The 27,383-nt window shown below is 37.7% G+C and overlaps 1 protein-coding gene across 5 annotated transcripts; it reads left to right on the top strand.

Annotated features, from left to right (window-relative positions):
• The first annotated feature begins 758 nt into the window (after positions 1 to 758).
• TRPC1 (transient receptor potential cation channel subfamily C member 1) lies at positions 759 to 25,839 on the top strand. 5 transcript variants are annotated; one of them, XM_067301853.1, is made up of 13 exons: positions 759 to 919; positions 2,034 to 2,188; positions 3,970 to 4,071; positions 4,951 to 5,153; positions 7,382 to 7,513; positions 8,946 to 9,141; positions 11,351 to 11,687; positions 15,311 to 15,450; positions 17,631 to 17,774; positions 21,783 to 21,958; positions 22,116 to 22,317; positions 22,910 to 23,104; positions 23,895 to 25,839. In XM_067301853.1, the coding sequence occupies exons 1-13, from the start codon at positions 784 to 786 to the stop codon at positions 24,120 to 24,122; spliced, it is 2,346 nt and encodes a 781-aa protein (XP_067157954.1). In that variant the 5' UTR covers positions 759 to 783; the 3' UTR covers positions 24,123 to 25,839. The 5 variants fall into 5 exon arrangements, with proteins under 5 accessions (XP_067157954.1, XP_067157953.1, XP_067157952.1 ...); XM_067301852.1 differs by having other exon boundaries at positions 2,034 to 2,203; positions 3,970 to 4,068; XM_067301851.1 differs by having other exon boundaries at positions 2,034 to 2,203.
• Positions 25,840 to 27,383: the final 1,544 nt, after the last annotated feature.

Here is a 27,383-nt window from a genome sequence, read left to right as displayed (position 1 = left end):
GGGTGGACACGTGCTCGAGGTCCCTTGAGAATGCCTGGCGAGGGTATGCGTGAGCTTCCACGGCTGTAGCTTGTTATTCAGACGGGTACGCTTATAAAGCCAGAGAACACCAGAAAGGCGTTCTCATTTAAAAAAAAAAAAAAAAAAAGCTTACTTTCAGTGGCTCTTCGTGTTTGTCCCCCTCCGCGAGCCCCGCGGGGCTGCCCGGGGCTCGCCTCGCTGCGCCGCTCCGGCCCCGCTGGCGCTGCCGCCGCGCTGCCAGCTCCCTCCGGGCGAGGGCCGCGACACAAGCCAGGTCGTCTCGCTGTGAAGAAGCTGAGGCGCCGGAGCAGCGGGAGCTGCGGCTGCGGCGGGCGGGAGTTGCTCCCGTCGCCCTCCGCAGGGCGCACGGCGCTGTGCAGCCCGATGCTGGGCTGAGCCGCTACCGCGGGCGGCGCGAGGGCGGGCGGGCAGATGCGAGGAGCTGCGCACCAGCGGCCATCGATGTCGGCGGCCTCCTCGTGCTCGTGCCGCCGAGGCCTGGCTGGCGGCGAAGGAGGGTCTCGCCGCAGCGGGGAGCGGGCGCGGCCTGCCGGCTCCGCCCCCCTCCCCGCGCTGCCCCCGGCGAGGGGCCGCCGCCATCGGAGCCTGCGCAGTGCGGCGCGGGCAGGCCGCCGCCCTCCTTCCCGCCCGGCTGACCGGGTCGCGGGCCGCCGCCCCGCGCTGCCCGGGGGCGCCGCGGCCCCCGCCGCCCGCCCGCCCGCCCGCCCGCGCGTGCTCTCATGGGCCTGGCGGAGCCGCGCCATGGCCGCCTTGTACCAGAGCGCGGACCCGTCCGCCTCGGCCTCGCCCAACAAGCTGCTGGCGCTGAAGGACGTGCGGCAGGTGAAGGAGGAGACCACGCTGGACGAGAAGCTCTTCCTCCTGGCCTGCGACAAAGGTGCCGCGGCCCGGCCCGCTCGCGGCGCGGGGCGGCGCGGAGGCCTCGGTCGCGCGCGCCTCCCGCCGAGGCGCCGCTCGCTCGCCGGGGCCGGGGCCGGGGTCAGACCGCCTCCCGGGGCTCCCTGGGGGGGCGACGCTGGGACGGCTCGCGGGCTGCCCCCGCCGTGGCGGGCGGGCGGGAGGGGCCCGGCCCGGCCCGGCCCGGCTGTGCTGCCCGGCTGTGCTGCCCGGCTGCCCGTGCGTGTTTCTGCAGCGCTGAGAGCCGAGGGGCTGCGGGGGCCGGGGCCGTGCTGCGGGCCGCCTGCCGCCCTGCCCGTCGTGTCCTGCCTCCCCGAAGCCGGTGGCAGCCGCAGCTGCTCGCGGAGCGCGCACAGAGGCGTGGGGGGCTAAAGGTGCGCGGCAGGAATCGTGCCTGCGGGCTGCTTAAAGCTGACTTGTTACCCCGTCGGCCCCATTTGAAGATCCTGTAGGTGCTCTGTGCCTGGGTCTGCCTTTGGTCGCCCCTGCTGTAAAACAGTACGCTAGTCTGGAAGGAAGAATCCCCCCGAAGCGTCGCCCTCCACGAGAGGAACCAGTGGAGCAGAGCGGTACCGCACGGGGCAGCCCGCTGCCGAGGTGCCTCAGCCGCGCGGGAAGGTGCCGCTCGTGAGCGCTGCCGCGGCTGGCGGTGCCTGCTGCCCCGGGCTGCAGCTCCCCTGACGCTGCAGTAGCAGCAGCGTCTGGCTCCTGCTTTGATGGGGCCTGCAGGGAGGTCGCGGTACCGAGAGGGCCGGCGGGGCTCCTGCCCCAGGAAGGTGCAGATTGCCCCGGTCCTGGAAATACCCATGCTAGTGGGGTTTGTCTGCGTGTTTTAATAGACTGTGATTAAAGGGACGGATTAAAGTACATGTCAGCACTTTCCGGAAAGACATCTCACAAAATGTCTTTAGTTTCACAGTTGACGTGAGAATGCTTTTCAACGTTGACTTCTTAGTTGCCCTATATGTTACACGTCTGTTGTGAAATATCATGGAGTGTTACCTTCTTTGACGGTAGCTGGTATGTACAATACTAATTTGTTTGTATTGCTTTATAATAAAAAACTAGTATATGTTCATACATTGCTTTTTCAGGTGACTATTACATGGTTAAGAAACTCTTAGAGGAAAACAGCTCGGGTGAAATGAACATAAATTGTGTGGATGTGCTTGGAAGAAATGCTGTTACCATAACCATTGAAAATGAAAATTTGGACATACTACAGCTTCTTTTGGATTATGGCTGCCAGGTATGCAACACACAGGTCAGATTACTGAAATTTTTCAGTGTAGTCATTGATCTGCATATTCTACTTGTTATTTATGCTTTCTGTTAACCTCTCAGAATCTGGAAGAAAAGAAAACTGCCCTGAAAGGACAGAATTGCTTATATTCATTTAGTAATCATGAAGATGTTTTCTTCTCACTAACTTACTTTCCTACTGGGATTTTATTGGCATCACAAATGTATATTGATGTTTTCAACAATGTTAACAGAACTCTGAATATTATTTTAAATGTTATTCCTGTTGCAGAGGAATCGTATGCATTATTTTCAAGCAAAATAAGTAGTATCTAGTCAAATTGCCTAATATTAAAGTGTTTAGAATGCAGAGGGTCTGGATTATAAGAACTTTTAAAAAGGGATTGCAGTTAGAAAAATATACATCTTCTTGGATGTTTTTAAATTAAGGCAAGAATGTGTTTCTGTAGCGCAAAATTCATCTGGAATGTGTCAGAAATATTGGAATCTGTTTTGAGCTTTTACATAATCACAAAGTTGTGCATAACTTAGGTTAGAGAGGGCCTCAGGAGGTCATCTGGTCCAAATCCCTGCTCAAAACGACAATAACTGCCATTAGATAAGGTTGCTCAGAGTGTACGTAATTTTGTGTGTATCTAACACATGTGGCCTATTTGGCATATTTATCAAATATATACACACACACACACACACACACACACACCATATATGGGTTTATAACAGTTTTCTTTTGGTTGCCCGAATTCAATAATTTCTGCCTACGGTGTGTTTAGAAATGCTTAAATGTGGAGCTTTGACTTACAGAGGTTTAGTTAGCGCAGTGTGGATTTTTGGTTTTTTGTTTTAACTTTTATTTTTGCCTTACAATTTCCTTCTACAATTTCTTACAATTTACTCCAGGACAGTTCAGGTAATGGCTCGGCTTTTTGGTAAACTTGATCTGTGCTCTATAGCAGAGGCAACTTCCTTCACCAATACCTGCATGGCAATATACAACATCTCTGCTACGGCTGAGAGAGTTGTAATTAAGGATATAAGACAGTGAAGGCTAACAGGGAAAAGTAATATCTTTTATTAGGCTGTATGCTATTGGATGAGAAAAAACAAAAAGTGTTTGGGTACATGAACCCCTCCTTGGATCTCCTTTTCAGTGGCATAATAAAAGTTGTGCCTCTTTCTTCTATTTTTAAAGTATAAATTTGGATTTCTTAAGGTGAATTAAAAAGAGAACAATATAAATTGTGGGGAAAATGAAAAGCTGTTGAGCTCAGCTTCAGAGAAGCTTCAGAATAAGTTTACAGCCCAGGAAGAAACCTCATTTTCCTAGCTTTACCACAGAACTAGGAATGCAGAGCTGAAGTGTCTATTGTTCCTCATCAAATATATATAGTTTTTTAAAACAGAATGGTTTGTGCAACATGTTTTTAAAATCTTTCACAGCCTTCCTGGCAACCTGTCCCTTAGAACTTGATTTCCCGAATATCCTGTGTCGTCTTTGCTGAAAAAATAACTTCTAGATTTTATTGTTCTCCTATTCATGCAGTAAAACAATTCATCAGTAAATGTCATGCTAGCTCTTGGAATAACCACCTAAATTTGTATCCTGATCGTACACGTGGTGATAGTTCAGAGCATTGCTTTAGAACTTAAGGGGAAAAAAGGGGGGGGGGCAGGGGGGAGGAGGGAGTTTGCAGTTTAGCTTCAAGTTAACTCTTTGTTCTGTTTAAATTATTGCTCTTTCACATTTAACCTGTTTTCTTTCCTTAGTCATCAGATGCACTTTTGGTGGCTATTGATTCGGAAGTGGTGGGAGCTGTTGACATTCTGCTTAATCACCGACCAAAAAGATCCTCCAGGCCAACTATTGTAGTTGAGTGTTCTTAATTTTGGGGGAATGGTGGGCTATGGTGTTTTTGGGGTAACTGTGCTGTTTAAAACAACATCATTAAATGAAGTTCTAAATCTCTAAAGAATTTGGGCATCCGATAATATTTTTTATGGCCTCTTCTGCCTTAGAGGATAGGATACTTTATTTTGCTTTACTGCCTGTATCCTCATATAAGCCTTATAAATGCTGAGTGCTAACAGATACCTAATTAGTCTGAAAGAGGAGAAAAAATGAGTGGCTATAAATCTTTTCTTGTAAACTTCTTGCAATTTAATTAGCAGCCTAAGTATTCAGTGTATTTTTGTAAAGCTTCATAGAATTTTCAGGCAAATCTATACACATCAAATCTTCATCTTAAAATAAAGAATTTGAAACTTCTGGCTATCCTCAAGTATCAAAGCACTTTTTAGAAGTACACAAGTGGGGGGGGGGAAAAAGGCATAATGCATTGTGTAGCATATAATGTATGTGTGTTACAATCAGGGTATTTTCTCTGCACTTAAATAGTAAAATAAGCTCCTATTCAAAAGAAACCCCCATCCTGTTTCAAACTAGAATAAAATACACTTCTGTTAGTATTGTGTATGTGTACTGGACAAGATAGGCATTGTATGGCAGTTTTCTGTGTAGATAAACAAAACACATTTCTGCATCCATTTTCTTTCTTCCAGTATTTATATGAGAGGTGTTTGAAGGCTGTTATGCATTTTTGTTTATTTTCATGTTATAAAACGTGGGGAAAATATTTTGAAGAGGAGCTTCATTGGGAACATTGTTGAACAGTCAAGATAAATGTACGTGTAAACATTGTAATACAACTGTGTGAAATAAATTCAGATACTTTCTACATTTTGTTGCAGAAGCTAATGGAACGCATTCAGAATCCAGAGTACTCAACAACCATGGATGTTGCACCAGTCATTTTAGCTGCTCATCGTAACAACTATGAAATTCTCACTATGTTGTTAAAACAAGATATATCATTACCCAAACCGCATGCTGTAGGCTGTGAGTGCACACTCTGTACTGCAAAGAACAAGAAAGATAGTCTACGACATTCCAGGTAAGACTTAACAAACAATGACAGTAATGAAAATATCTTGTCTTAGTTCTCCAGTATTGCTCAGGTGAGGTTCAATATATTTTCTTTTTAATATGAGGTTTATGAGTGGATCCTTCTAATATGTTGTAGCCTCTATTGCAAGGGATGTATTAGTTCTCAGGAATGGGTTGTGCTTGGACAGCCTGGTGAGAGATAGTGACTTTTTTTGTTTTTGTTCTTTAATTCATTGTACATATTAAGCTAAGGGCCTTTTTTTTGCCAGCTATTTTACAAATTTTCTACCTATTAGTGGCTTGGGAGCATAGGAACTAAGTAAATAAAATTTTTCTTAAGTTAGTTAATACTGCCTTTTTTGAGCTAGAGTGAGAAGGTGGATAATTCTATATCATGTTTTTTCGAGAGTGTTTATATTTATGTAGCATGGAATGATCAATGTAAACCAGAGACAGTATTTTTTTCAGTATTTTTGAAAGTAGAAATCTTTTCAATAAAGGTGCAAATGGGAGGAAGCATTTACTGGTTTGAAAAGAAATTTATCTGTTTAACTCAATAAAATATTTGAAGACTTAATACAATTTAATATATGTGAGTTTGTGTTTAAAAAAAATCACAGAGCTCAAAGATCATAAGTGGACTGCAATTACAGTATTGCATTTGGAATTACTCCAGAATGTATCTAAATGATAAATCTAAAAAAGGAGTAAAAGGATAATTGGTACTGATATTCAACTACTCCAGGACAGATCCTGATACCTGTAATGACATGGGATGTCAGCTGGATGTTGCCATTAATTTTGGTATGAGAAAAGATGTCAGTGTATCCCAAGAAACAAACAGTAGAAATAATTGAGATAATAACTCATAGTTGAAGCTAGAATGGATACCGTGTACCATGTTAATTAATTTTGTTTTAGAATGTGCCTATCACTATACCATGCAATAATAGGTAGAAATGCTGGGACAAGCTGTGAATAAGTTGTCTGGGTACTAAGGAACAATATAGGAGTTTTATCATGGCGTTTCACCTGGGCTAATCTATTTTGCTGAGATAAACAGACTTCACTGTGCCTTATAGACACACATACTGTGTCTTTCTGCTTCAAAGAAAGCACAGTTTCTGTGTGTTTGGAAAGCACATCCCACATAGTAAGTGCTGTTATGTTTTTAAATAAATGATAGTTGTTAATATTTAATAACTAGCTACATCTCTGAGTGCTGCGTTATCAGAAGTCTTAATACTTGTCTATCAAACCGAAAATAATCTTCAAAGCTATAGTATATGGAGTCCTATTTGAGATATGTTTTAGCAATGCGTATACTTCAAAATTGTACAAAATAGAATTGAAAACCTGTTTTAGTAAGTTTGTCTAAGATCTTCGGCCTCTGGAGCAGGGAAAGGAGTTTCACTAACTCACCTCAATAATGATCCAGAGTTTTGGCTGCTTAATAATTATAAAGGGATGGGGAACCCCAAACCTTCTTGCATATTCTGGTTTGTGTCCAGTAGCAGGACTGAGCAGGTGAGTAATATGCTCTTTGCATAAAAACCTGAGCATGGAATTTGGAAGGCTGCTGGCACGGGTCTGGTTTGTTTTGAAGTGGGGAGGATTTTGGATTGAGAGCACGTATCCTTGCCTCATTGATATGAAAGAAGTATATGAATATTTTTTTGCCTCTCCCCTTGACTTAACTGGAGCAATGTTATTTATTTGAAGCAGTTGACACAGAAAGGCTCTTCTGCCACCTGCTCCCCACTGTTTTTAATTTAGTTTTAAAATAGATGATTGCCTTAAACACTTTACTTCTCTCTCTTATTTACACTGCACCATAAGCACTACTGGGTAACACTTTAAAATGTCAAAATTTCAGCAGTACTGTTTCCTTAACTGGTGACCTTCTGCTGATGTACTGATAACAGTTGAAATAGCAGTGAGGAAAAGAAGAGAAGGCACCAGTTTGGCAGGCAGTTTCTGGTACTTAAAATAGTGGGAATTCTAAATATATGAAGGACAACGGAATTGGACTAAAAAACAATTTCTTCCATTGACATATGCACATATGCATATAACGTGCATATAAGAACATTTAATGCTTTTAGTTTCTGATTTTAAGAAACTCCATTGTTCTTTCAAGTTGACTTTTTGTGCTAACTTCCGGAACAGGTTTCTGATTTGAAACTGCTAATCAAATGAAATATCTTCATGTTGCTTGCTATTCTTTTGTCACAGGTTTCGTCTTGACATCTATCGATGTTTGGCCAGTCCTGCTTTGATAATGTTGACAGAGGAGGATCCAATCCTGCGAGCTTTTGAACTTAGTGCAGACTTGAAAGAGTTAAGTCTTGTTGAGGTTGAATTCAGGTAGGAATTGAATAAATCACAAACCTACTTTAATACTTTTATGAAATGACATAAATGGAAATGTGTGTGCGTTAGAAAAGGTTTATTCTCAGTTTTTCATAATTAGGTGGTTTAAAGTAATACTTATAAGAAAAAAATATGTGTATAAAGTAATTGCTGCCTTACTTTGCAAGACTAATTTAAATCCTTTTCGGTTCAGACAGTTCAAAGTGGTTAGCTTTCAAATTTCTACTCTACTCTGGAAAAATAAGCAGAAGTAATGCTGAACGCTGATTTATTTCAGGCTCACGCAGCTTTTCATCATATGAGTATCTCATTAATACCATGCTTGTGCTTTTTCTTTTTTTCTTTTTTAATGTAACATCAAGATGGAAGTATGTAACACTTTATTTGTGCTGATCTGACTCAGGCTTGAAGTTGTTCTGGGTTTTGTTTCTTAATTTTGCTCCTAATATAGGAAAGCTGAATTGCATATGTGTACATGTATGTATGTGTGTAGAAGATTTCATGGCTTAAAATGCCATGTCTATATAAGAAACATTCAGTGTAATTTTATGTTTAAACTATGCAGATTTTTACCATTTTTGAAACTTGTAGCAAAAAAGCATGTATTTTTTTTCTGAGAATAAAAATGTATTTAAGAAATGTCTCAAAAATCATGTCTTTTTATTTCAATTTTTCATAGATTATTCCATATCTTATTCACATAGAATGAACTGACTATTGGAAAGTTTTGCTCATAGTTGTAGATTTTATTTCTTACTTCATGTAAACAAATGTTCGTGTAGGTTAAAATTTTACTTTTTTTAAACAATACATGAAATAATCTTTACTTACAGCTGATCGTATATCTTAAGTGTTCAACTGTTGCATATTTGAGATACAACTTGACACTGAAATAGATTGTGTCAGGTGAAACTAGCAAATCATGTGATTTCTTTTCTTGTATTTATTATATTAATAAATATTATTTAGTGAGTAGACTTTAATTTTCAAGTGGCATAAATAAAAGCAAAACCCAAAACAACTTACCCTCAAAGCAGAGAATTAGAAATTTCAAATAACAAATTACCAGAATCATTACTTATAATATTTTGTGACTACTACAGTTTCTCATCTCCTGGAAATAACACTAAGTTTTAACTCTTCATCTGGACCTTAAGACATAAATAAAAGCTAAGAATTTGTATACTGTAACTGTTTCTCGGTTTTTATCTGTCTAGTGCAGTTGCGAAGTGCACTCAGGTTTTATAATTGTCATATTACATGGAGAAACCTACACAGCGTTACCTTCAGAATGCTTGCATCTTGAAATATTTGATTTTTTTTTGGCCTTAGCATAACACACAATCCAATTTTAACATAGTTTCCATTAATCCATTAACTATCTATATTAGCAGTGTGTTATAACTGTTATTTCTTTGTTCTTCAGAAATGATTATGAGGAGCTAGCCCAGCAGTGCAAAACCTTTGCTAAAGACTTGCTTGCACAGGCACGGAATTCCCGGGAGCTGGAAGTTATTCTAAATCACACATCTAGCGATGAACATGTAGACAAGCGAGGACTGTTGGAAGAAAGGATGAATTTAAGTCGCTTAAAACTTGCAATCAAGTATAATCAGAAAGAGGTTTGTCTGCTGTAATTTCCTAGACTATCCATATCATGTTTTGCTTGTGATTCATTCAATTTCTGGTTCTGCCTCTAGACATGGAAATAAACTTGCAAGAGTCCTGGAGGAGAATGCAATACAGATAATATTTGCAGGTGAAACATAGGGAAATGGTACTGCAAGATACTGAATATTTCTCCAGTATTTACTTTGAAGAAGAACATGGTGTTTTCTGTATTGATATATAGACTACTGCTCTTTGCCACCAACTCTAGTAGTGGTAATTGCGTATTCAGATCCTCATTACATACTTATCTAGGGAAGTATGGACCATTAGGTGCCACACAGGATTTATCTTCTCATTTGTCATGAGCTTTTCAGCTTTGGTTCAGGCCCTGTCTGTGTTGTTTAATAAGTGTTAGACTTATGCCGGTATAACTGAATAGCACCTCTGTTCCAGAATAGTAGGGCCTTTTATGCCATGAATATGGAACTTATTTCATGTAGTAGGTTGTTATTGTCTCTATCCTTTGACAAGTTATAACTCTAGTTTTCCTTGTACTGGACTCTGTTAGAGGTATTTGTGGGATTCTAGTACAAGGCCCAAGGATAGGAAGAAAGTGTCCCCCCCCCCGCCCTGTGCGTAAGTGATAGTGATAATATGAAAAACTCCAAGAAAGGCATAAAATGTCTTATATAGAGTGATGTTTCTCAGATTTAAATCTTCAGTGGTTAATTAAGTCTAAATGAGAGTTTAGACTTTAGTAAAAGGAAATATGACATAAGTGTCTTCAGCTCTGCCTTCTATTTTTACCCCCTGTTCTTTACTCTTTCCTTATTTAGAAATTCAGGAAATTCTGGAGACTTTTCCTGGTCTTACAAACTTACTCCTTTGAAGCTAATGAAGCTTCTGAATATACATCTTCAAACGCTGTGTTCTGTCTTATGTTTATAAATAGCTAATTATGTTTTTCTCCCTGAAAGCAATGTGACAAATATGAAAGTTACTTACTAAATAAATAAGGTTTTTTTTTTTTTTTTGCAATTACTTAGTAATGTTTGCTAGCAAAAATGATGATTCTTTTCATACATAGAATACTTAGCTTTTTAACTTGCATATTACAGTGTTTCAGTGTCAGGAAAATGCATTTGTATTTAGCATTTGCAGACGACATTACTGTTTGTTCTATCTGCCTAAGATTAAACGGTTTGAGAAACTGTTAAAATGCATGGTGTTTAAAAGTCACAAGCCTCAGTTATGAAATGTCTTAGATCAGCATCACACAGTTCTGGTATGCATTAACTGAGCATACTGAAGTATTTTAGATGTTCTTTTGGTTTTGAGCATAGCTTTTTTTTTTTTTTTTTTAACCATAATGGTTAGATGAGAATAACCATTTTTTGTAGCCTGAGGAAAAAATCTTTGAAGAATGTGTTTTATTGCTGCCAAGTTTACTATAGTGACAGTTTTTCATGATGCTTTCTAAAATGTGGTGATAATAATATCAGGCTTCTTTTTGTTAGTTTTGAAATTAAATTATAAACTATGCTGTAGGGCAAATATATTCTTTTGAATCGTGTGCGAGTCAGCAACTAAAATTTGAAACTACATTTACATAATCTATGTAATTTTCAGACCAAAATCTCTTCTTTTGTGTGGCTATTTCAACATAGCTTACTTTGATTTAAAATTAACCCTGCTGTACAGAGCCATAATGATTTTAATAGTACATATAAAATTGCATGGCCACTTTGGTTGTAATCTTATGAGGTGTTGTGTTTTACAGTGTGGGTAGTATCTTACAATAATAGTATCTTATTCTTCAGATACAATTACAGTATCTTAAAATAACACAGATAAGGAAGCTGTGTTGGGTGTAACATTACTTATATACCAGCTTTCTACATAAATGAAAATCAAAAGTCATTCATAACCTGACAACTTCTAAAGGTCTAGGATGTGTACTCCATGTTTAGTTGCTGGCTTTAGAAGGAAATTAAAATAATGGATGTGATAAGTGTAATCAGTCCTTAGCACTTTTGTTTTTTTGAGAGAATTATTTCAACTTTAACATTATTCCCGTTTCCACTTTGTCAGTGGCTTCGTGTAGTATGAAAATGAGTTTTAATGATGGTATTAGTAATCAGTATGAAGAAACCTGAAGTTGATTTCTTTGTTGTTTCTCTCTTTATTTATTTATTTATTTATTTATTTATTTCCTCCCAGTTTGTTGCTCAGTCTAACTGCCAGCAGTTTCTTAACACTGTGTGGTTTGGACAGATGGCGGGCTACCGGCGCAAGCACACGTGCAAGAAGATTTTGACTGTTTTGACAGTCGGCATTTTCTGGCCAGTTCTGTCCCTGTGTTACTTGTTAGCCCCTAAATCTCGAGTGGGTCGAATAATTCACACTCCTTTTATGAAGTTTATTATTCATGGGGCTTCATATTTCACGTTTCTGCTGTTACTTAATTTGTACTCCCTGGTCTACAACGAGAATAAAAAGAATACAATGGGGCCAGCCCTGGAAAGGATAGACTATCTTCTGATAATCTGGCTGATTGGTAGGTATGATTTGGGTAAGGTAGATGAGAGTTCCTGGCATTGATGTAACAATAATGATTTGTGCTAGCTCTGTGAAATCAGCATGTTAATCAGTGCCTGACAGAGGTTTGCTCTTTGGAGGACAGTGTTACAGAAACAAAACACAGTTTGGGGAAGCAATGTGATGTGTTACAACAGGTCCTAGTTATCAAAGCAAGCAAAGCTTCAGAGAAGCAGAACGTTACAGGATCTGACGGAGGAGGAACTGAGTTTTACTTCAGAGAGACTGATAGCATGCAGAGTGATGCGAGTGAGATTCAGTTGTACAATAATAACATGTTAGTGTAAAAGCTGTATATTTCCCTAGACTAGGGACATTTGAAAGTACTGACTTAAAAAGCACAAGTGGAAAGCAAACGTGTGCGTTCCTCAAATTAACAGGTCTGTAACAAATATAAGCCTGCAGTTAACTGATTTTTCTTCATTCTAAATTTAGGAATGAAATTAATTTAGATACCACCTTAGATTTTTTCCAATAATTTTTCATGACTAGGTGGTTTTGTTTATTATGTAGCATGTTTAGTCATTATGAGTCAAAACTTGTTTTCTTATGAAAACAACATTGGCCAACAAACATGAAAAAAGACATCTGCCAACAAGCTAGCATTTTTTAATTTCTTCCAGCTCTTTTGCATTTCTATATTAAAAAAATATATAATGATCTCAACTCCTCAATTATTTATGTGTCTGCATACAGAATTATGCTGGAATCTGAATATTAGTAATCAAGTTATTGTTCCTTTCTAATCTAGCTAAGGTCTTCATGCAAAAATAAAAGTGGATTAAAAATAATCATGCATTGTACACAAGTTAATTATTATTTTTTTCTGAATTGCAATTTACTGGAGTAAGCATGCAGTTTATGATCATAAATCAACCCCCCGCACTGCTTTTGTTTCTATTTCAGTATGCTGTAACTATACAGAACAGGAGGATCCTCTGCATTTTTGTTGGATTAATCCAGCTTTAAAGAAATGCCAATATTTAGGGTTCTACAAAATCTCTTTCAGAGTTGTGGATGTGAAATTTTTATAACATCCTGTTCAGCTCAGGGGGAGGACTCTGAAGAGGTACAAAATTTCCAGTTTAGGGGCATATCAACTGTAATTAACAGCTTGGTCTTTTTTCACCAATTCTGTAATGTTTGATTAAAAAAACAAAAAAAACACAACAATTTGGACCTGTTGCAGACCTCGAATATGGTTTGAAGAAAAAAAAATATTGCATATATGTTTATATACACGCACATACTCCCTCTTATTCTAATAAATAGAAGCTGTGAATTTCCCTCATCCTTGTTTTAAAATACTGCCAGGAACAAGAATTTTTCCCCATTTCATAGTTTTTCCATTTCTATATGTCATTGTCGCTGACTATTATCACTATACCTGAAATTACACATGTTAATTCTGGTTGATGCAGTAGAGGGAGCACAGGTATAATTTTTGTAGAGTAGGTTCCTTGTGCACTTTTGTATTGCTTGAAAATTCATAAAGCCTTTTAGCATGTTTTTGTTTTATTTAGGTTAGAATTTGATAGAGAAATTCCTGGAAACTTGTGCCTTAGTATAGGGTAATTAGATATCTGTCATTTGATTGATGAGGAATTAAAAAAAAAATTACATAGTTGTAAACATCACAGTTCTTATCTGTACGGTATTTGTGTGTATCTGTGTAAAAGCTGTTGAGTAGTTTGTGGAGATTCTGGAAAGGCCGAGTTCTTATTCCCAAACACATGCAGATCTTAAACATAAAATCTTCAGATGTACACTACTAAAGGTATTACAGACCCTTCCTTTGTTTTCAGATTCACTATCTGATCTTAGAAATTCTTTAACTTCCTTTTTAAAACTGAGGTTGCAGTTGTTCCTTCAAATCTAATGCAGACAGAAGGTGTGACATTAGGTGGTCTTGAAAATTTTACTGAAAGGCTAAGAAACATTTTAATTCCTTCATGTAATGTTTTAACCTGTTTACTTAAAATAGGATTGAAAAATTTAACATAAATCTTTAAATCATATTATTTTTCACATTACTGAATCTTCATTTTTTTAAATAATAAGTTTATAGCTTAAGTGCATATTTTATAATCATATATTGGAATGTTTTCTTACAAATATTCAATAAGTTGAAAAACAATGTATTTAGAAAATTTGTGACAAAATGAACTTGAATAAAAGAACCAAGTAACAAGGATTTATCTACACTGTCATCCTCCATAGTTCTACTAAAGTATCCTTTAAAAATAAATATCAATATGATCACAGCAAAAGTTATAACACTTTAAATTAGCAGTGAATGTGTACATTACTGGATTAACTTTCAAAGTCATGAATACAGTAATTCTTTTTTCCAAATTCATGAGCCTGAATGATGAAAATGCCTTCCCCAGAAAAATAAAGCAACAGGACTCGATTTCTGTAAATAACATATAAATTACAGCATCTTCTACTTCTCCAGCCCCTTTTGCTGATTTCTTTAACAAATTCAACTAAGATACATGGTGATCTGACAGGAGAGGTACATAGGTTTGAGTTTAGAAATATTTTGTGTGTAACCTGGAAAAAGAGAGATTTATCTGTCTTTTTAACTAACTTTGCGTAGCACTTTTATTTTTAACCTTGCCTTGCAACATTGCAGCAAAGCTGACTGAGCAAGTAGTTGTGCATAAGTATCTGATTTTTTTTTTCCACTTGATTTTCCTCTTACTAGACCAAAGTTTTAGGGAATTTGCAAAGTCCTGAAAGTTAGACCAAGTCTGATAGTTTTTAACTACCAGTCATATAAATGCTACTTTTCTTCTAATTCTAAGTATAGTAGCATACATTTAAGGTACTCAAAAAAAATTAAATAACTGATTATTCATAGAAATCAAAGGTGTCATTGTATTTCATCTGAAGATCCTTTCAAGTTTTATAAAAATATCAGTCTGTAACAGACATTCAGTTAGTAAAATTCTGCATTTTTCTGTACAGTCAGGCATGGTTAACAATGGTAAAATCATTTTGCCACAAAGATCCTTAATCTTTAAGTGTTTATTGCTCTAGGTTAAACTTCTGATTTTTTTGTGATCTTAAGCCATGGTATCTTTTCACATATGTTACTTGATATCAGTTAGAGTAAGAAACATTTCTGCTGAATGTTTGGATCTTTTCAGGAACAGTTACTAAGCTGATTTTTCTTAAAGAGCGTTTTATAATACGCTTCCAAAAATATGTGATGCTTTATGTAATGTTTTTTGAAAAAGCTGTATGCTTTCCTTTCATAAAAAGCATTTGTATTCTGTCCCTCTACTTTTATTTAATTTTGACCTTTCCCAGCCTACGTTATTCTCCTGTTAATTTTCTCTCATGCCATCTTTACTGGTTCCTCATTGGAATGTAGACTTAAAGAGGTTACACATCTTGTTGCCTTATAACTAATGCTTGTAGTCCAGTGCATTGTTTTTAGTAAAGTTATATAAATCTCCATTTTTCTCTTTGCTAAAATACCATTTACAAAAGCCAGTTAGAAGTGCTTAATTAAAAGAGAAAGTCTATTCAGTGTAATGGGTTGACTTCTCTGTCTGTCGTCTTTTCCTGCAGGAATGGTGTGGTCAGATGTTAAAAGACTCTGGTATGATGGTTTAGAAGACTTCTTAGAAGAGTCTCGTAATCAGCTTAGTTTTGTCATGAATTCCCTGTATTTGGCAACCTTTGCTCTCAAAGTAGTTGCCCATAACAAGGTGAGCACCCATTTTGATAAATCTGAAGCTCCTCTGGGACTGCCTGGGCAAATAGAGACGCCTTCCTTTTAACAGAAAATGGAGGTTACACTTGAGGAAGAGACAGCACTAAAAGGATCAGAATTTGATTTTGATACCTTTGCTTCGCTTTGATAGGAAGTGTATGCATTTGATGAGCTAGCAAAAGTTTGTTCCTGTAACTGTAGTTTTAGTAGGTTTCTGCAAAATATGTAAAGACATATTAGGTGCAGTATGTTGTAGTGAAGTGCACTGTGTTATGTGTGGATGCAGTTTCGGCATATGACTCAGTTGTCCTGTGTGCTATGTGCCATGTAGATGTCTAGTTCCCTGGTCCTGCTGCATCTTGGACTTGAAAGAGAAGCTGATTAGGCAAATGGGAGTTAGAAAATACACCAAGGCGGCTCCATGTGGTCAGGGACCCTGAACAGAGTTACTGGCCTCTTCCTTATCTTCCAGGTGGCTTGGGTTTCATTTGGGGAAAGCTCCCAATGCAGATTGTCTGATTTGGCGTTTCAGCTAGCCTTATTCTGTAAGATCAACACCATATGGAGATAACCTCTGTATTTAGATTGCCTAACGTTTTTGTTACAAAAATCTGTTTTTAAGCTTTTGATAAATTTTTGATAATTTTTGATAGCTTTTCGCATGCTCCAACATCATGTTTTCTGTAGTAAGGAGACAAATTCTAGGACCAGAGAGGAGCATTATTTTTTCTCCACGAAAAACCATCTAGATTTGATTGAAGATACATGTTTTGAAAATTATCCATTCCTTTCTCTTGCTTGTGTTGTTAGTGGTGCAACATATGGCAAGCTGCCAGATCTGAATATGAATATTTTGGTAAAATTCAGGCCAATGCAGTAGCACATTATTTTGTATTGCAAACTGTGAATTGATAACTGTCTGGCAGCAGGAAGGGAAGGAAACTGGTTCAGTTCTTCCAAACATGGTGTTTGACTCACTTCCCCTGTCCTTACATTAGTGTTGGAGAGGCTGGTAAACATTTGGAAAGGAAAGCTCCATTTCTTAGAAAAAGGAGAGAGTGACTGCCATGCTGGGCTGCTTTCCCAGCCATTTGCTTTGGAATCTGCGTGTCTGTAGTGGTAATTTCTTTGCTGTGATAAGAGCCTTTTACTGCCAATTTAAGTCATTACCTTTCTGAAGATGCAGGAGTCTTGTCCTATTTAACAAGGAATGTGATGAGGTTTTTTTTTCCAGTTTTATATAATAAAATTTATTTTTGTCCTTTATAATTCTGTAGAAAACCAAATAAAAATGCTCATTTCACATCTTGGTTCCATGTTATAAACGTTGAAGCTGTAAGAAATAAAGAAAGAGTCTCTGTAGCAGCAAGGTGGTCTTACACCCATGATTGCAATGCATGAAAGCATTTTCATCCCTGTTTCCTGCCACCTCTGTGCAGCACACTTCTGGGCAACTCACTTGAAGCAACTTGTGTTCGTTAGCTTTTGAGTGTCCATTTTGAGACAGCAGGAGTTGATAATATTGTGAATAATAAATGAATGCTTTCAGCTCAAGCTGAAAGTTAGGGATCTGTGGATATCCATTAAGTAGCTGAATAATATCTAGTGGACATACTTTAAAGCTGTATTTACACCAACAGTTTTCTTGCAACTTCTATTCTCTGTAGTCTTTCATAAAATCCACTGAAGGAACCCCAGCGCCTATGTCTTTCTAAATCTTTCTAACAGTGGTTAAGACCAGCTGTCACATCAGTTAATTGGTTTATTTTGCAGCATTTTAATGTCATTTTAAATTGAAGCCTATTACAGTAGACAATGTACGTGTTTATAATAGTAAATGGTCCCTGTTTCAACCAGCTATGAAAAAGACTGTGGGAGGGGAAGCAGAACCAGGGATGTAAAGTGATTTGCTGAGCATTACACAGCCAAGTGGCAGAGTTTGTGATTGAATTTAAATCACCTATTTTCTGGCTTCCTCTGGAGTGGCTTTTAAAATCCCTTTGGCTAAAAAAGTGAGACATCTGAAAGACTAGTGCTTTCATTATCTATAAATCATACATGTTAAAGTTCTTTTATGCTATTGCCTGTTCTGGAGGGAGGAATGGGAAGGGGTGCTTAAGCGCATTTATGTATTTATAATGTAAATGATTTCCAATTGTCCTTTTTACATTCCAGTTCCATGATTACGCTGAAAGAAAGGACTGGGATGCATTCCATCCTACCCTAGTGGCAGAAGGTCTTTTTGCTTTTGCTAATGTTCTTAGTTATCTACGTCTCTTCTTCATGTATACAACGAGCTCTATTCTGGGACCACTCCAGGTGAATATTGTTACTGCTTGAGGAAAATATTAAACTTGATCTTAATTTGCTCTCCAGAGTCTTGATAGCGCTTATAGGCAAAGATAGAAAGCAAAAGTAGAAAGTAGAAATAATACTGCACAGATGTGTTTTTAATCTCCTCCTGTAAAATATACTGATTTAGAAGGAGAAAGGTAAGATAAAGAATGGAAGACATAGTGTCAGTTCACATTTTTTATAATGAAATTTCTGTTTTTGTTTTGGTTTTTGCTGCTAATTGTACACGTACTTTTTGTTTTCATCTGTGGTTATGTGCTGATAGCTTAACATTTATACTGCAGATATGTCTGCAGGTTGAAAACAGGTTAAGGTTCATTCTCTAAAGTTCTGTGCGAATGATAGTCATAACTTCCTATCATCTCTAAAGGACAGATGAATGAGATGTAGCACTGGAGAGTAATCAAAAGCCTTTCTGTCTGTGTTGGTAATCTCACTGAAGTTGCATGTTGGGTAGAATTGTGCAACTTGCCTTTAAAAAAAAAACAAAAAAACAAAAAAACAACCTCTTAGGAGTACTGAAACAGCCTATTTGGAGCCAGTAACAATACGGGAGAATAGCTTTCTTTGTATTCACCTTGAATTTGCTTGAGCCTTCCCATGAAGAATAATGACAGTATAAAAACACATTTTACTTCTGTGATACATTTAATTCAGTTGTCTTTGAGTGGTGGGGGAAGCATTAACAGTCTTCTGTGATGGTGGAACTGTAGAGTCACAATAGTTTTAATATTTTTCACTTAAAGTTAGGATTTAACCTGTTTTTACGTGAACAGTTTAAATTTTCTTCTCCTGCTTGGAGAGCAGAGATGGACTTTTCTGTTGTGTTTATGTCATGGTGTGGGCTGCTTTATTTGTTTGGGTTTTGTTTGGTTTTGGGCAGAGCCTCTTCTCCTAGTTTACCACAGATAAACTGTGCAGGCTTGAGGGTCCAACATGGCATTTTACAGAACTGCTAGTACCTTTGGGGGGCAGGGGAGGGAACCCGCGCTATTATTAAGACATCTCGTTTAGGATGCAGTTACCTCTCTTAACCCCTTTTAGATTAGAAGTGGAAAAAACCTTCCTTCTAAAAAATTTGAGTGGAGGAATCAGTCAGTCACCTCTTGTTCCTACAGATAGTACGTATCAGTGGACTATTTTTTTCCCTTCTGCCATTCCTCTCTTCAGTCCGAGTCCTTTGCGCTGACTGGTTTTGTTCCTTTGCCAGTGCAGAGCCCTTACAAGGCAAAGCACCTGCCTTACTGAGGGCGCAGCTAGTTACTGGAAAGCTGTTGCGTGGGCAGACTTCCAGCTTCTCTGGCCTCACATCCGGGGAAATTTATGACAACAAAGTCGGATCGGGCAAGTCACCGATTTCTTGTACTGATGTTTTGGTTTTTGTTTTTTTTTTCTGATAGTATTTAGTTAATATAGTTGATCGGCAACATCATTGCTGTGTTTCCAGGTGTCTGAAGAATGAAAAGATAGTTGGACGAAATGGAGTAGTCAGCCGGTGATTATTCTGGTGGAGCTTGTCCTAATGGGGCCACTCAGTGCTTTGTCCTCTCTTCTTCTAGTGAGCAGAACTAGTTTGAAGGACCTCTGGCAAGAGTGGATGATCTGAAAGGATCCTGCAAGAAAGTTTGTCGCTACTGGTCACAAGGGCAGAACAGATATTTTTTGAGAGCAGCATATTTTTAACTCTAGCTCTGCAACTAGAGTTACACCAAAGGAGGTTTTGGAGTAAATAATTTTGGCTCACATCACCAGGTCTTGCTTCAGGGAATAGCTGAAAACTTCCATTTTGAAGATTCAGCTCATTTTAATGATTTAGAGTACTTAATCTTGCTGTACAAATAATTATTGTTTATAATATTTTTGTTAAATATGAAATAGTCCTTCTGTTAAAAGAAAAAAGGAATTATTTAGTTGCTATTTTCTTAGATCATGCTAAAAGGTACTTCAAATAGAATATTCATAGTTTTTTGTAGCCAATTTAACTGAAAAATGCCTGTTTCTCTTCTCCCTCTTTTTAATTCTTGCCCCTTTCTTTTCCCTAGCTACCACTATATAACTGTAGGAAAACTGTAATCTACTTGCATACTTTGAAAAAATATTAAAATCTTGACGTTGCGTTAGGCTTGTCCTACAAATTGAACATTAAAGTCTCTCCCATGTTTTAAAGAGGTTCACTGTTAAATATGTTATTTATTTATGTACTAGATCTTTCACAGGTTTTTTATTAGGAGGCTATGTTATGAAATTTTCCAAGTAAATAAAAACAGTCAACAGTCACCCCATTCAGCGGCACACTGAAGCTTGTGTTATTGCTGTTGGCCAGTACAGCTTGTGCAACAACTCTTACGGTATTTTCTGAAAGTAGGTCACAAGGTTCAAATGGTGGCAATCAGACATGGCACGGCAACCCAACGGGGTGGGGGAAAGGCAGCCGCTGCCTTCTCTGGCTACTACACTGCTATTTTTAAGCATTCATTTACTTTATTGACTAACAAAACTTATTTTAATACAGGTTTATAAGTTGACTATCATTTTTTAAATTATTTTATTAACCGAAGGTAGAATGGTATTGCCCTAGATTTGATTTGACTGACTCATCAACTTTCAAGTGCTTTGAAATTCAGAATAGGAAGGAATACTGTGACTATATGAAGAAAACAGCTGGTATTTGGGCTGTGTTGTTACACACTATTGCAAACAAATTAGTTTTGGGTGGTTTGCACTTCTTGTGAATTCCTGTTTTAACTGCTTTGTGTCTCTCTTGTCTGGGACCAGTGAATGTTTGATTTTTTAGAAGGCTAGATGTTAGGAGATAGTCCGATGGGGACAGATTTGTGCTCTGACCGCAGTGTGTTATTACGGTGTGGCTCTGCCTGCAGTCGCAGACTCTCGTTGGAGCTGTATCGCTGGCAAACGGAGCAGAGTCGGCGGGAATGTGCCATGTGGCAGGGCTGGGTGATCCGTGGGGGGGCAGGAGCCGGGGCTTCACCTCCCAGGAAACTGCCCTGGCAAACCTGCCCGGCGGTTCTGCTCTGCGCTGCTGTTTGGTGCAGGTTATGATTCGTACAGGGTCGGGATTTACATGCACTAGTTTATATAGAGGATTAGAATTACCCAACCCTATCTTATGTATTTACATTCTTTAATAATAATAATAGTATATTATTCTCTGAAGAAGACCCATATATGCAACTCTTTGTAGAAACAGTAATTTAAATGCAGTAAACAGTTTATGCAGTGTTTGATTAAAATCTGTGTTTGTGGCACAACACTCTCTCTTTTTTTTTTTTTTCCTTTGTTAGATTCTCTGTAAACTTCCATACAGGATATTTTGATTTGGAAATGTTGGAAACTTAATGAACTAAACTTAGGGTCACGTCTTCTATACTTTACACCCCTCAGGTTTTCATATGTGCTTACACACCTAGACTTTGTGCATATTTCAAGACTAACGTAAGACATGCAGTGAATTAATGTTGTGCTCAGGAAATGGGCTTTGATATAATACTTTTTGATTTGCAGTGAATTATGATACCACATGTTTTGATTAATTCGGTATCCATATTAAATGCTCTTTCAGCTTTCTGTGATGGTGTTTATGTTCAAATGCATCTCATATATTGCTTTTATCTACTGAATTGGGAGCTCCTCATTACCTTCTGTAGTAAATTATGAATGCAGGAAAATGTGTACATATCACCACTTACGATTTATTGAAAACAAATATATCAGTTAACATTAAAAATTCCTAAATATATATATATATTTTTTTTAACAGCTGGAAAATGTCACTTAAAAATCAAGTGAATGGTATAAGGGCACCTCCCAATTTTGTGGTTGTCCTAGCATCTTACATTTTAATGTAAAACAAATATTTACAAACAAATGTAAATAGATTTTTTGGGGTGTGTTCAGAGGCTGAACAAAAAAATTACATATTTTACTGATATTGGGAATAAATCTATTTCACAGATCTCAATGGGACAGATGCTACAGGATTTTGGAAAATTTCTGGGCATGTTTCTTCTCGTTTTGTTCTCATTCACAATTGGATTGACACAACTTTATGATAAAGGATTTACTGTAAATGAAGAAAAGGACTGTGCAGGAATTTTCTGTGAGCAACAGAGCAACGACACGTTCCATTCGTGAGTTTGATATCTGTGAAATATCCATATTGTTCTGGCCCTTAAATTCCAGTTTTATTTAATTACTGTGAATTTTAACTGAAATTGGATTCACGTTAAGTAAATTCACATTTGATGTTTACTTTACCTAACAGAAGATTTTCTTCTTGTTTTATAGGTTTATTGGCACATGTTTTGCTCTATTCTGGTATATATTCTCCCTGGCACATGTAGCAATCTTTGTCACACGCTTTAGCTATGGCGAAGAATTGCAGTCTTTTGTGGGTGCTGTTATCGTTGGTACCTACAATGTGGTGGTTGTGATAGTATTAACTAAACTCCTTGTGGCAATGCTTCATAAAAGTTTCCAGCTGATTGCAGTAAGTGGTTTCCAATTAATTATGAATAAGTTCTAGCAGTATCTTGGATGTTATACAATTTACCTATTACAATGTGTAGATTAATTTTGCGAACTAATGTCTAATAGACTTTTACGGGTGAGCTCTGTCCCCGAGCTCACACGTCTCATCCTTCATGAGGAAATGTACTTTTTATTGGGGTGAAGTAAAATTAACCTGGAGAAACTTTGCATGTTGAAACTGTGCAAGGCTTTGGTCCTCTGGGGATTGAAGACTTTCTTGATACAGCAGCTGTTGAAGTCAAGATGCCATTTTTGACGGGGTGTGGTACTTTTAACTTTAGGTATTTAATATGGGGTTTATTGCCTGAATAGCTGAATTTTATATTTAAGCCAGATAATATAATGAATTTAATATTTATATGTATTAAAATTATCTAGCATTTTAATTATTTAATGTTTTAAAATAATGTTAAAATGATATATATAATCAAAGTTAACAGTCAGTTTTTAAGTTATGAGAAAATGTAACTTACTGAAATAGCCTTTAAATATTTTAATGCTCTTCCCTATTACTTTGCTTCTGATCTCTGTTAATGTTTCTGATACTTTAGAATCATGAAGATAAGGAGTGGAAGTTTGCTCGTGCCAAGCTTTGGCTTAGTTACTTTGACGACAAATGCACACTACCTCCACCTTTCAATGTCATCCCCTCTCCCAAGACTATTTGCTATCTTTTCAACAGCCTCAGTAAATGGATCTGCTCTCATACATCAAGTGGCAAGGTGAAACGCCAGAATAGCCTAAAGGTAAGAAATGATCTGGATAGTTGAAGGCTCTGAAACTGGAATTAGTAAGTTGCTGCATGAAGGCGCCTGTCACACTGTGAGCACTACTAAAGTAAAATAGGAACTGTTGGACAATGTGTGTTGCATCCAAAATATAAATAACTGATAATAAATTTTACCTATTTTCTGTTTAAGTAAGATTGTAACTTCCAGTTTTGGGGAATTTCAGTAACCCTCTCACTCCTAGCAGTAGTCTGGAAACATACTTGGACTGATGGAAAAAGTATAGAACCCTCAAGGAAGTATGTGTTAATCTCAAAAAATGATGAGGTTAGAGTAGGCTTTGGGGAAGGTAATTGGTTTTAAACATATCCCAGAGGTGTAAAAATAAGTAACTGACAAGGAACACTGGAACCTCTCATTTGGAGGGGAGGGATTATTTTTCTTAAATAAACATTTTTATTGTACCCTGTAATTATGCATACTAATTTTGCATCTCCTTGCTGACAAAAATAGCTTTTGAAGAAACTAAATTCAAAGACTTCATAGAATATACACTTATAAACAAACATTAGAGAATATAGAAGTCTTAATTGCTCATAGGGCTATTTAACAAGTTTTGCTAGAACAGTAGATTATCATTTTGATTTAAATTTGGCTGACAATTTATATGCATTGTACGCTTGCACAAGTCAGGATGTATATATACAATTGCTGTTTTTTGTTCATATTTACTCTCTCTATAATTGTACACAGCCATTAGGGCTCAAAAGTCACTTTTGCATAATAAACGTTTAATGTTTGTTTAAAGGAATGGAGAAATCTGAAGCAAAAGAGAGATGAGAATTATCAAAAGGTGATGTGTTGCTTAGTCCACCGTTATTTGACTTCCATGAGACAGAAGATGCAAAGTACAGATCAGGCGACTGTGGAAAACCTAAATGAACTGCGGCAAGACTTATCAAAGTTCCGAAATGAAATGAGAGACCTACTTGGCTTTCGAACTTCTAAATATGCTATGTTTTACCCAAGAAATTAAGGCCTAACTTTTCAAATGAAAGGTGTCCATTTTTTGATACCTGTAGTTGAAAGTATTGGCCTAATTCTGTTGCCAGACCAAATAGAAAAGTCTCCTATTATTGCACAATATCGAACTTGAAAATGCATTTGCATGAGCTGCAGCTAGATGCAGAAGTGGTGGAAATAAATGCAAAAACAGTAATAGTAGTTTTCTTAAAGCTCTTAATCTTATTGTATATATAAAATCTGTATATAGGAATTTTTTTGATGTTCCTCAAACTGTGGCTGTCAGGTGTCAGAGCTTCATAACTAGCACAATATGATTATTTCTTCTATTTTTGCTGTTTGTTCCTTTTTGATACTTGTTTTTCAAGTTGTGGGAGAAGAAGCTTTTTAAACAAAAATCCAAACTACATTTATTTTTAATAGAAAAGTTGGGTAGAATAGAGTAACAGAAGATTTCCAAAAAAAGTTGGAAATTATGTTTGACTGTAGGTTACAGAGCACTTGAAGACTATATTGCTCTGAAAGAGGCAGTTCTAGTGCCAAGTTTTGTATAGTACGTTGACTATATGCTAGCATTTATAGCATATAGAAAATCAAATTATCAAGACTCTTCCCATTCATGGGAAAGTTGAAATCATTTCTAGAATATTCATGGTTAACATAAAGACAATCAATTCCTGCTTGGATTTTTCAGTGGTGCCTCAGAAGTGTGTTCTACTGTGCGGGTTAGGATCGGGAACAGAATTTTAAAACTAACCTGTGAACTTTCAGTATGTTCAGTATCTTTTCTGTTTTTTATCTGGATGATAAATAGTTATTATTTGAGTTAAATTAAAACCTATGACTTAACAAAAAAGAGGTGGAGTGCGTGAGTGCTATTGTTTGCAATGCTAAACAATTCCCCTCTGAAATACTGTACACCTCTTCCTGTGAGAACATATATTGTGTCTGGTTATTGGACAGATGTAGCTTTAGGGCCTGCTATAGCCAGATTTTACGTCAGATTTTAAACTTGTTTTTCTTTTTTCTTCTTTTAACATTAATTGTTGTTAAGTTTGACTTTTTTTTTTTAATCAGGACTATTATGTTTTGTGAAAACACGCGATTTAACTTTGCTTACAATGGACAGTAAGGGCTTTGTGGATTTTCTGTGCTAGAGGGTCCTATATAGCTTTATATGCTTATATATATAGTTCAAGTTGACAAATTGTAATTGAGAAATGTGATATTCCTGTATTTTTAATTACAAGATAAGTTATATTTATGAGAGCTAAAGGACTGACTGATGGTTTTACTGTGAAGGTGGTGTTCTTCTAAAATGGTCTTATGTCCAGAAGGCGCAGGTAGCCATAATGGTCTTTGACTACAGTAGCTTTTGGGAGATTGATAGAGAGTGGAGGCTTAAATGAATGTTCACTTTTTTGAAGGAATTCTTATAAAACTCTTTTCTTGTAAAGGTAATATATTTTCTGTACTATGAAATTATGCATATCTGAGTTAGGGTTTGATATTATGCTTCCAGAAGTCCTATAGGGTAGAGGCATTCTGAATAGTCTGTTGGGTTTTCATGTGAATAAGAAGCTAACCTCTTGTTTTCAAAGCAGAGGATCATTTTTTGTATTTGAAGGGGGTCTCATGTTTGAATGCTACACCAACACAAAAACTGTGTGCTGTATATGTTATGTATTCCCAAGAAAGGAAGCAAACAAATAAAAGCTCTTTAAAAAATATAGTTGTGTTAAATATTAGTCATATTTGAAATGCACTGTCTCAGGTACTATATTGAAAATAGTTTCTTTGTTGTGCTAAGATAATAGGCATAAGGAAGGTAACTGGTATTAATATGTTTTTGTTTGTTTTCATCCCTTGTGGAACAATTAAGTTTGTTTAAATGGCACGAAGCAGTAGCTGTGCCATGAAGCAGTAGCTGCACTAGCTCTGAACAAGTTGGGCTGGGTTCTAGGTGCAGCAGTAGCTGCTTGGCACTCAGCCCATGCTGATTAGTTCTTCTGGGCAGCTGGGTATGTTCATCTACAAAAGCAGTATGCTAATGCAGCACGTTTGCATGCAGGCAGGGTCATTCAGAGCACGCTCGGTCGTTGGTTCTGTGTTCTACAGTATGGATGTGTCCTTAGGAGGAACTGTATTACTTCAAGGCATTTCTCTGGGGTTTGGAGTGGAATGGGGAGTTCTGGAGCTTTTATTTGCCCCTGGAATATATATCTGTTAAGTGATGAATGTCGTGAGAGGCTTGTTTTCTGCAGTGCCTTAGGTAAGATGCTTTGCTTACTGTTGTAGGTGTATCTGAGCTTTGTTGTTTCAAAGCTGGTGCAGTCTTCATAACTTCTTGGGTACTAGTCCCAAGAGTTTAGAGTGCTTCATACTCTATATTCAATCTTGTCTTACCCTTTAGATTTTTCTAATTCACATGTACCAAACATGCTATTGCTTTCTTACTTGGCAGTCTAATACTGGCCATACCTGTATTAGTCTGCAACTGCTGGGGCTCTGAGATCTCCCAGAAGGTGGTCACTTGCAGAACATGGATAGGCACACAAACAAAACTTTAGGTGTCCATGATACTTTTTTAAACTGCAGTGTTGAAGGCCAAGCAGCAGCAAATTATGGCCACAATTAAATTACAAAAATACCCCAAAGTCCCAGATTTCAATTCCATCAGTTGTAGGTCCTTATCAGATTTAGCTGATAAGACTTCCCATGGCCTCATCCACTGAACAAGCCACTCATTTGTCCACAAGGACAAATACATTAAGACAATACAGTCAGACATATCTGTTTGACTCAGATCTCTTCCTCTGAAAAGGCTACCGCTTTTTTCCAGTGCAGTGGCACTGGCGTATAGGATGTAGCTCTTTTTCCTGCTACCTGGGCGATATCACCAATTTAGTTCAGTTTAGTAGTTGTCCACTGGTGTTTTCCATAAGTTGCTTTTGCTTTCTTTTGTTAATACAGGGAGTAAAAATTAGCAAGTGTTTTAGTCTTTACTAAAAATGCTATACATCCTGTCTGTCATGGCTTAATGCAGTGCAGATACTTCCAATAAATGATATTTAAAAAAAAAGAAATTTACTATTCTGTAGGATTCAGAATTTCTTTATGCAGATTTCAGTGCAAGTCATTAAAGCAGTAAATTCTTTTATTGAGACTACTGAAGAATGCTGTTCATTTTTGTTGCTGTTTTTCTCTCCTTCTAAGCTAATGGCTTTTTTTCCCATAGAGCTAGCTTTGCCTTGATGGAACTAACTTTTCTTTT

Source organism: Apteryx mantelli, chromosome 9 (genome assembly GCF_036417845.1).
Source record: "Apteryx mantelli isolate bAptMan1 chromosome 9, bAptMan1.hap1, whole genome shotgun sequence".
In the NCBI taxonomy this organism is placed as follows: Eukaryota; Metazoa; Chordata; class Aves; order Apterygiformes; family Apterygidae; genus Apteryx; species Apteryx mantelli.
This window is presented reverse-complemented; position numbering and strand designations above follow the sequence as displayed.

Bases quoted from the DNA above. Each gene is read 5' to 3' on its own strand.
- TRPC1 (XM_067301851.1), top strand. From the start codon at position 784: ATGGCCGCCTTGTACCAGAGCGCGGACCCGTCCGCCTCGGCCTCGCCC. The intron at 21,959-22,115 runs GTGAGTTTGATA...CTTGTTTTATAG, and splicing joins AGCAACGACACGTTCCATTC to GTTTATTGGCACATGTTTTG. The intron at 22,318-22,909 runs GTAAGTGGTTTC...CTGATACTTTAG, and splicing joins AAAGTTTCCAGCTGATTGCA to AATCATGAAGATAAGGAGTG.